Source organism: Vigna radiata, chromosome 6, assembly GCF_000741045.1.
Source record: "Vigna radiata var. radiata cultivar VC1973A chromosome 6, Vradiata_ver6, whole genome shotgun sequence".
Taxonomy (NCBI): domain Eukaryota; kingdom Viridiplantae; phylum Streptophyta; class Magnoliopsida; order Fabales; family Fabaceae; genus Vigna; species Vigna radiata.
The window spans coordinates 4,701,461-4,711,665 of record NC_028356.1 but is presented as its reverse complement, the minus strand read 5'-3'; the positions used below and the strand labels follow the sequence as shown (position 1 = coordinate 4,711,665).

General features: G+C 27.9%; 1 protein-coding gene across 1 annotated transcript; it reads left to right on the top strand.

The window, feature by feature from the left end:
- The first annotated feature begins 7,953 nt into the window (after positions 1-7,953).
- LOC106764378 lies at positions 7,954-9,594 on the top strand. Its single transcript, XM_014648665.2, has 4 exons — positions 7,954-8,161; positions 8,630-8,755; positions 8,882-9,049; positions 9,347-9,594. The coding sequence occupies exons 1-4, from the start codon at positions 8,084-8,086 to the stop codon at positions 9,440-9,442; spliced, it is 468 nt and encodes a 155-aa protein (XP_014504151.1). The 5' UTR covers positions 7,954-8,083; the 3' UTR covers positions 9,443-9,594.
- The last annotated feature ends 611 nt before the right edge of the window (positions 9,595-10,205 follow it).

Sequence of the window (10,205 nt, the reverse complement as noted above, 5' to 3'; positions counted from 1 at the left end):
AGATTTGATCTAATTGCAGAAATTGGTCCGTACTGAATGGAACACAGTCACAACAGCAACATATAGGATATGTAGGGTTTGTCTAGCTACCTATATAAACCATATGCTTACAAACCCTATAATCATCCTTTTTATTCTTCTTCCTAATCAAAACCTTATTTTCACTTATTGCATTTGGAATGGGGAGAAAATTAAAATACAACCACAATAATAGAGATGTCAAAACAGATCTTCTTCTATTCAATAGTTTTGGAACACATTATAAGACTTGTCAACTCAATTAAATTAGATAATGTTTTGTTCTGTCCCTTTGTTTTTTTTTAAGTTTAAATGAGTAAGTTTTTTATTCAATGAAATAAATGCATTATAATTTTGATTGCTTTAAATATTTTACTCTATTTTAGTCTCTCTGAAAATTTGAACTTATAACTTCTTAATATATAAATAACATTTATTTTAAAATCGTATGCTTACAATATATAACTCTAATGTACTGCTTGAAATAATTTGACATTTTATTATACATAAATATTTAATGAGTGCCACATAATAATAAAAAAAAACAAAATCCAACTTTATATATAAAGCCAAAAGAAAGCTTTTTTTTGGAAAAAAAATAATTTTATAGAAATTAAAAACATATTTAATTAAGCCTCATATGGATAAATTTCTATTTATTTAGTTAGATAGAGAATTTTTTTGTTTAATTTTACTAAGGCAATAAATTTCACTCATTAAAGACAACTTTTTGTTATTATTTAACTCGAACGACTAAAAAAAATTCATACACATGAATATTTTTTATGTGTAAAATATGCGACAAATACTAAATAAATTAATGAATATGATATTTAAATATATATTTATTGATGATGTGAGTACGTGAGTGCGGTATCATAAAACTTAACCTACAATACTTTAATAATTGTTAAATAAATTTATTTGAATGGTTATTTTTAAATTAAAAGTAATCAAGATAAAAGTATTTATAAAAAAATATTAATTATTTAAAAATCGTTTAAAACTTGACTTTATATATTTCATATTTTATTCATATTTATAAATGAAAATTAATTATTTTGTAAACGATTAAGTTTTGAAATTTTATATTTTGGAATTCAAATTTTCTTTTTAAAATGATCAAATTTATTTGTATTATCATTTTGTTCTATAATCTTATTTGAATTATGATTAAAAATCAATATTGTATATCGAGGTTTATATTTTTAAATAATTTTATTTAAAATTTTTTAAAAAAAAATTTACACATATTCATGAATGTATGTAACAAAGCAAATAACAGAAGATTTTTTTAATAAAAGTAGACACTATATTCTGAATTGCTTTCATCTTTAGTTTTTAATACTATTATTTGTAACTAATCATTGATAGTTTTCGAAATTTAAATAATGAATTTCTATAGATTACAAAGACAAACGTAAAATATTTAATTTTTTTTAAAGGTGTGTTTATCTTTTTGGTACATATTATTTACAAAGAGTAAAAGTATATGGAAAGTACTTCAGACTGAACGCAAGGTCTAATCCATGTAATGGATAACCTAGGCTAAATAAAAATAAACAAAAATTGAGGACAATACTATTTAGTAGATAGATTCTTAAAATATACACTTTTGTCTGCAATAAAATTAATTATTATATACTAGAACATAATAATCAGGGTGAAATTTTGATTACAAATTGGATGTTTCAGTTTCTTCTAATGTTTAAAAATAAAAGAAAAATATCTTTTTAACAATTCTTTTCCAACCGTGTAGTAATTCATTATACATCCGAACCAATAAAATAGTATTATAAAAAAAATTATTAACATATTAAGATATTCAAAATAAAAACATAATTTAAAAACAAAATTCATTATTGAAAAAGAAATTAATAACTTTTTTTACAACTTTTTACAACATAGTTTGTGATTGGTCATTTTAAATATATTTTTTTAAATAAATTCAAACATGGTAATAAAACAGTGACATGTGTCTTATAGTAAAAAAATTGATAAAAAAATATGTAAAAATATCATATCATGATCTTTCATTATAACTAACATATTCTTTTATGTTGAAAAAAAATAAAAAATATACAAAAATTATATCATACTTTATTTTATCACATCCAATACTTTTACATTAAGGAATATGACGGGTCTTAAGTATTTGGATAATGATATTTAGACAACATTTTTTTGACAACATTTGAACATTGATTATGTGTCAATATGTGATTGATCAAAAATTATTCCACAATCGATAATAATAATTATAAACATTATTGTGGAGTAATTTTTGACCAATCACAGATTGACACGTAATCAATGTTCAAATGTTGTCAAAAAAATGTTGTCTAAATATCATTATCCTAAGTATTTTAATACTTTTTTAAAATTATATTTAATAGAGTTTTAACACAATATCTGAAATGTATGATTGATTATAAAGGATCCAAAAGTTAAACCAGATTGATTACCCAAACTGTAAACAGTGCATATACCTTTACCCGAAGACTCTTTACCTGATGTTTGTAGATATATATATATGCGTATATATACAATGAAATGTTTGGCCTTTTTGTTTATATTATCTTCATAGATTCTTGCATTGTGGCCAATGTTACATGATTCTCTTGCCTGTTCATCAACAACAAAAGCACTTGTCACTCAACTTTATACTTTTAATAAATTTTGTTTCCATTGTCACACATTGGCATGTGAATGTACTTTTCCAAAGTGCAACTCACGTGAGTTTTGCTATCTCGCAAGTAACAAGATTCAGACCATACTAATGTACGATATTACAAACTCATCAACATTTACAAATTATGCACTCTCCAAGTTAATCAATCTATATATTACTGATTAATCTGCTTTTTAATATCAGTCTTAAAGATAAATAACAGTTTTATCCTTCTGCTTATGCAGATCTACTGAATTAGCAGTTGGATAAAATGGTGAATCTGCTAAGGGTTTCACTTTCATATATACAGACAAACATTAGAGATTGATTTAAAAATAATTTGGAATGTCACGAGAAACTTTTCTGAAACCAGCAAAAGAATTCTCTGCATAATTGGACCCTAAAAAATGTTTCTGTTTCTGGTTTCATTCTGCTCTCATTTGCTCACGTGATATTATTATACTAATGGACACAAAAACGCGTACAGGTCAGCAATACATATAATATCATTATATATATTCATATATCTATCTATCACTCATCATCATATCATTTACTAAATTAAAATCATCTGTGAAAATAATAGCCTCTGAGATTAAGCAGCATGATATAGTAATAATCATCCACCATATTATATATATATATACCTACACATGCATGACTCCAATCATACAAAAAATGTGTACCGTACATATCATATTCATGGATCATGGATCATGGAACATGCGTAAGTAAAAACATTCAAATCCAAAACAGAATCTTCTCACTCTCCAACTTTATTGCAACTAACGACTCTTCAACTCTCCAAGGACACTCCAGCTATCAAGGACTTAGGTTACACTGTTAACAACACTTATTTATGAACTAAGACCTATGATCAGCTATAACACAGACAACCTTTTCTCTTTTTTTTTTTTTTTTTCCTTTCATTCTTGAAAAGACTGCAAATTCAGTAAGATTCCATGACTGATATTCATTAAATTAGGTTTCAAATTTGAAACTTACAGCTTCATTGTAATGACACCATTTTTGGTTTCTGATCAATTAATACAGAACTTTATTTATGCCAGTTGTGAACATTGCTCTATTTTAATTTATATATTCTGCTTATTTAAAATATGTGATAAAGATTCACTTTTTTTCATGTCTGAATTGATATATACTCTCTTCAGTTTCCAACATAAAGAAAGAAAAAGTTTTTATTCCAAACCATCTTTTATTAGAACTTAAATCAAGAATCTGAAAACCTGCATAAAACAAAAGATATTTTAGAAACGATAATATTAAAATCAGCTGGATGAGATTTTTTTGTATATAAGATAAAAGATTGGTGGAATAAAGTTAATTATATATACCAGACCACTGTTTATGAAGACAAAAAGGGTTGGCTGTATAATTTTGTATTTTGTGGCACATATTTACAATACATTTAAATCAAATAGATGATAATGACCTAGCTAGTGTTGATCCCAGGCCCAACCAAGTCTTGTTCTTTTATTGTCAAATTTTCAATGATGTGCCAGTCAGTACATATTTACCTTTGTTTTTAACTTCAACTTTAATGCTTGGAATTGACTAGCATAACCTTTTGTTGCCATATGTTTTTATGAGGTTCATATTTTGCTATATGAACTCCTTTGGTTAATCATCAACATAATGCATTTTATTTTTTGATTATGCATATACTAAATACTATTCATGGTAAACACTTTCATTGACTATAACTTTGTTCTAAACAATTAGAATTCATTTCATGAAAGAATTTTTAAAATAATTATTATACACAATTATTTTTGTTAGTATACATTTTTTTATCAGAAAACAACTTTTTATTATACACAATTTAAATATTATGTAAAAAAAAATACAATATCGTTTAATAATTATTAATGAGGAAATGTATTAGTAATTATAAGATATTTAATTTTCGCTTTCACCAATTAGTTATTTTAATCAAACCATTAAATATAAACTATTTACTAAAATGATTAGATTAAAAAAAATAAGTGATTAAAAATAGCTCTCTTAATTAAAATCATTACCTCTACTCATTATAAATTCCTTAAAATAATAAATTTTCCATTTTTAGATGAAATAATTGATTATTTGGGTCTCTTCCCTTCTGGGAAATTTAGACACTCGATGGGTGGGGAAAGTAATTAAACATCACAAATTTATATAGAGATTTTTTCTTTATTTGACTCTGAAAAAAACCTTTATGCTAATGACAATTACAGTACAAATGGAACTAATTAGATGTTCATGACATTACAAAAAATTAACTTAGATAAGAATTTCCATGATAGAAAACTACCCTCGTGATGATCTTTCTTTTAAATCTTAAAGTTAGCAGATGAAAATGTTATTTAAGTGTTAGAATCAATTTCTGGTGTAGGTCATGCACTGTAAATTTATATTAATGACACGCTGTATATATACAGCAGTAACATATTTGATTTGTGAATAGGATATCAAGAGTGTACACCAATAGAACTGTATGATTGTACAGAGTATAAGGTTGTATTAATTTAAGGTGATGATCTGTACATTAATTAAGAGGTGAATTTGCATTAAAGAAAGAGATTAATTAAAATGGATTAATAAAATAGAAGGAGATAGAAATATGAATAATATAGGAAGAGGAAGGAGTATGGTCCATAGAAGGGTGGAAGATGTGGTGGAGGAAGAGTATAGCTGAGCACTAATGGAATCTAAAAGAGTGTAGGAGAGTTCAGAGGAAGAAATGCTTTTATGGAAGGCAAGAGACAAGGTAGGAGCAGGATATGTGTATGGAGGATATTGTTTTGTTGTGATGATTAATGGGCACGCATGTGAATACAGGTGGGTACGTGATTTGTCCTTCTGGAATCGTGACAATACTGCAATGCGGAACCAGTAACACCTCCATATACATACACATATTCTCTATATATCTCTATATCCTGTCACTACTGCATGCCTTTTCTTTCGGCTGCTATATATATATATATATACAATATAGATTAATTATATCAGATTCTAATTACAATTATGCAGTTAAAGGTGTTTACATGATCATACCATTCTAATTTTTGGTATATATATATATATATATATATATATATATATATATATATATATATATATATATACATTTTTATGTCTACTAATACTGTAGAGTTACTGTTGCAGATATGTTTGTTTTTATCAGGACAAAACCTTTGATCTTGGAATGAAGCATGGGGAAAACTGTAAACAGTTGTGAACTTCTGGTGTAAAGAAAAATTACGAGACTCTTTTTCTTTTTGCTTGGATGTCTCTTACCTTTCTTATGTGAGACTAATTCCATAAGAATCGATTCTGAATTTTCTTCTTCTAGCAATGTCTTTCTGTCTACTTGAATTATTGTCAAATAACAGCTTGACTTAGCACAATCAGAGCAAAGTAGCATGTGACTGACAAAAAAATTATTATATAAATTTCAGAAATACATTTGACACTTGGTAGATTGCTAGATCTGAGGGTCATGAACTTATGCAAAAGTTAACTCATACATCTTTTGCAAACTAGCTAGTGTGTTAATTATTTTTATTAAAAAAATAAAATATATACTTGCAAAGAAGAAACCTAAAATTATTCACATTTTAGTTGTTAAATAAGCTTCCCATATATGACAAAGGAAAAAAGGACCAATTTCTCAACAAATGCATCTACTTTGGAAATAATTTAAGACAATTAATAAACAAAAATCCAATAAAGATTTTCAATCCCATATACTAATGTCAACTGTTCCCAGCCTAAAGTAATTTCATTACGTGTAATCAATTTTTTATATAAGCATTAATCTACAAATTAAGGCACCATTCAAATTTTCTTCTGTTTCTTTGTTGTAATCAAACTCCAATACTGGATAAAGTGAGAATTAAATCACCACTGATAAATTAAACCATGCACGAAAACTATTCCATTCCAATCACATTGTTATTCAAAATAGCCTTCATAAACGTGTTAAAATTACAAGGCTTAAACTGGTATTAACTGGACTAGTTAAACGGTTGAAGTGGTATGCTAAAATAAAGAACATAGGATGAGATGCATTTTTTGAAAGTAAAGAAATGAATAATATAATATTATAATGTGGTGAGAGTTTCTTTGTTGGAGAAGCTAATAATTGCAACTAGGAAAAAGTGGATGCAGTAATTTCAGTATCCGTGATATGAATACCAGAGTTTGAGTTACATACAGAAATCCATATATCATCATGTGAACATCCATGTCAAGTTTTATGTACAGGTTTGGATACATATGGAAACGAGACAAGAGATAATTATGCATGAAAAGTGATGCCATAATTAAAAATGGACGCTAATTATCTGTATATTGGAACTGCATGGTACCTGAAGAACAGCTAGGAAGTATATATATATGTGTGTGTATACATTTTAGTGGTAACATGTACGAAAGAAAAGCATAGAAATACAAAATGATGGCATTTTAATTTGAGTTTGAAGCGGGAATGGAAAATGAAAATGAGCTTAGGTGTTTGTGTGATATATGATAAGAAGGGTATGATGGCACGTGTGGAGAGAGAGAGGGAGAAAGAAGACAAAAGTTTGATTGGAGGTGTGAGAAAGGATGGAGAGTGGAGGAGAGCCTAAAAAGCCCCCGTGAGGAGTGTTTGGAGCCATTCCAAATTCACAACTAAACATCCTTTTGTTGCTTCTCCTTCACTTCTTTCGATGGTCTATTTTCACTATCACGAGTTCATGATTCCCTTTCTCCCATTTTCTTCCAAATACATTTTCCATTTTCCCTCTATACCCTTCTTCTCTTCATCATCCCCTTTTTCTACTTTTAAATACACTAATCATCATAACTTTAGATCTTCAGATATCACTTAAGTTTCATAATTCATCATTTCACTATTGTTAATCTTTCATAAGCCAATACACAAACTTAAACACACATTCTGGCAAGTTTATTTGTTCAGAAACAGTCATCTTTTTGACAGAAAAGTTTGATCTTTTGAAAACAAAAGATTAGCTATTCTTTTAACTTTTATTACAAAAAGATAACTAATTGAATAGATATGTATTACATTAATGAAACTTGTAATCTTCTGGCTGCCACATCCTTAATACTTGGCAAGGAGAAAGAAGAGGTTTCAAAATTGAAGGATGGAAAGAGTCCAAAATATAACAGAAGGGTAGTTTGGTAAGTTCAAGAAAAGATAAAATGTATAGTATTTCTTTATGAATAAACTGAGTCAGTCATGTGGGGAGAAAACACATGAGATCATATGGATTTGAGAGCTCATCCCTTCTTTTAAATGACCACAGAACTCTGCAGAGGTTATAGCAAAAGAAAAAAACCAGAAGGATCATAAGCTGTGAGAGAGAAAGAGAGCGCGAAAAAATGGTTTCCAAAGAGCAAAAGAGAGCAGCACTGCATGAGCAGCTGCAACATCTTCGATCTCTTACTAACTCTCATGCTGTAATTCCCTGCATTATCTTCTCTGATTTCTTCCTTTTCGTTGAATTTCTCTGTGAATATTCTCAAGGAAATCAGCTAATTCCCTAAACGAATGTTCAGTTACACACAGTATAGTATTGTTATACACTAATAAACCTCCCTCTTCTCTTCCTCTTCCCAATTTTATTTCATTTTTGTTAAAGGAATCTTTCTCTTATTAATCAAATCTTACAAAGCTACAATTTCCTTTGACGAAATCCATACTCATTCTTTTTGTATCTTCCATTATCTTTCTGAGTTGTTCTTATTTTCGTATTTGGGTGGAAAAAATAATTAAGATTATTACTAATTACTATCTATAATATTGAAAATAGTGATTGATAACTTTCTTAACTAGTAAACTAATTCATATTTACAGTTGTTTCTATCAATTATATGCAGCATATAGAGGTAGTAAATTATCTGATAATGGTGATATATGCATTACAGCTAAACGAAAGCTCGATTGTTATCGATGCATCGAAGTATATTGAAAAGTTAAAGCAAAAGGTAGAAAGACTGAATGAAGAGATAGCTTCTGCAGAAACTTCAACTGCACACGACCCATTGCCTATGGTATTTCCCTAACTGAGAAAAGTTAACAGCATCTTTTATGTTTGACGATTTTAGTATAATGTTTTATAAACTTCTTGGCTTTAAAAACATTGATTGGAATGACATTTAGTGAATTGATTTCTGCAGGTTACAGTAGAAACCTTGGAAAAGGGATTTCTTATAAATGTTTACTCAGCAAAAGGGTGTTCAGGTCTGCTTGTTTCCATATTGGAGGTCTTTGAAGAGATGAGACTAACTGTGCTGGAAGCTAGGGTTTCGTGTACAGACACTTTTCGATTTCAAGCTGTTGGAGAAGTAAGAGATACACATACATAGCAAAGAACTACTGTTAAAATTCCTCATTTGCTTTTAACATGCATATCATTTATCTCTCTATTCCTTCTGTTATCAATACTTTTGGATGTCACATGCTTTGTCCTTTTATAAGAAGTTCCTCATTGGGGTAATTGAGTAAAAGTACGTAGTGTTAAATCTTAACCTAAGTTAATTCTCTATCACCTTCATCAATGCATTAATTTTCTTGTATCTTTTTCATGTATATGTACATTCCTGTATAAGAATGATGCTAAAATATTAAAGTAACTTTTGCAGAATGAAGAAGAAAGAGACACCATTGATGCACATACTGTCAAAGAAGCTGTAGGACAAGCAATAAAGAACTGGAGCAAAGGTGGCGATGAAGAGTAAATCAGTAATTTGCATTTTTCATTTTCTTTCATGGTGGCTAGATGGCAATTTGTTATGGAATTGATTTAGCTTCCAATTTTTAAGAAAATATATGTCAGTGTGTCTAAGATATATATGAAGATAATGAAGAAGAGTAGTTGATGATTGATCAAGTTTGTGGATATGGAATCAGCATGTCTAAGAAATATATATCTATATATATATATATATACACACACATATATACTGAAGGAGTAAGTTTAATTTTAATAAAATTATATAAAAATTTCATAAACATATTATATTCTTGAGAGGTAGAATGGAATGAGTATAAATTGCCTTGAGATACGTAAAAAAAACTTGATAGCAGGTCCTAAAGGACTAAAGGTGCTTAGTACAGAGAGTTAACAAAGATGTGACCTACTGAGACAGCAAATGGTGAAACTTGACACGTGTTAACATGGAATAGACGTATGATATGAATGTTTTCAAACTAAGATTTTAGGATGTTATTAATCATGAATTCAAAGTCAGATAACTTTACAGTTTCTTAGGTGTTGGATCTTTTTTCAACTAAGAACATTCTTTGCATGAAACATGTTAATTTGGAACTAAATTGTGTATTGCACCTTTATTCCTTTCAAAATAGACACATATTCTATTACACTGTGTTTGTGGGACATCTCACTGATATATATATATATATATATATATATATATATATATATATATATATATATATATATATATATATATATATATATATATATAATATGTATGTATA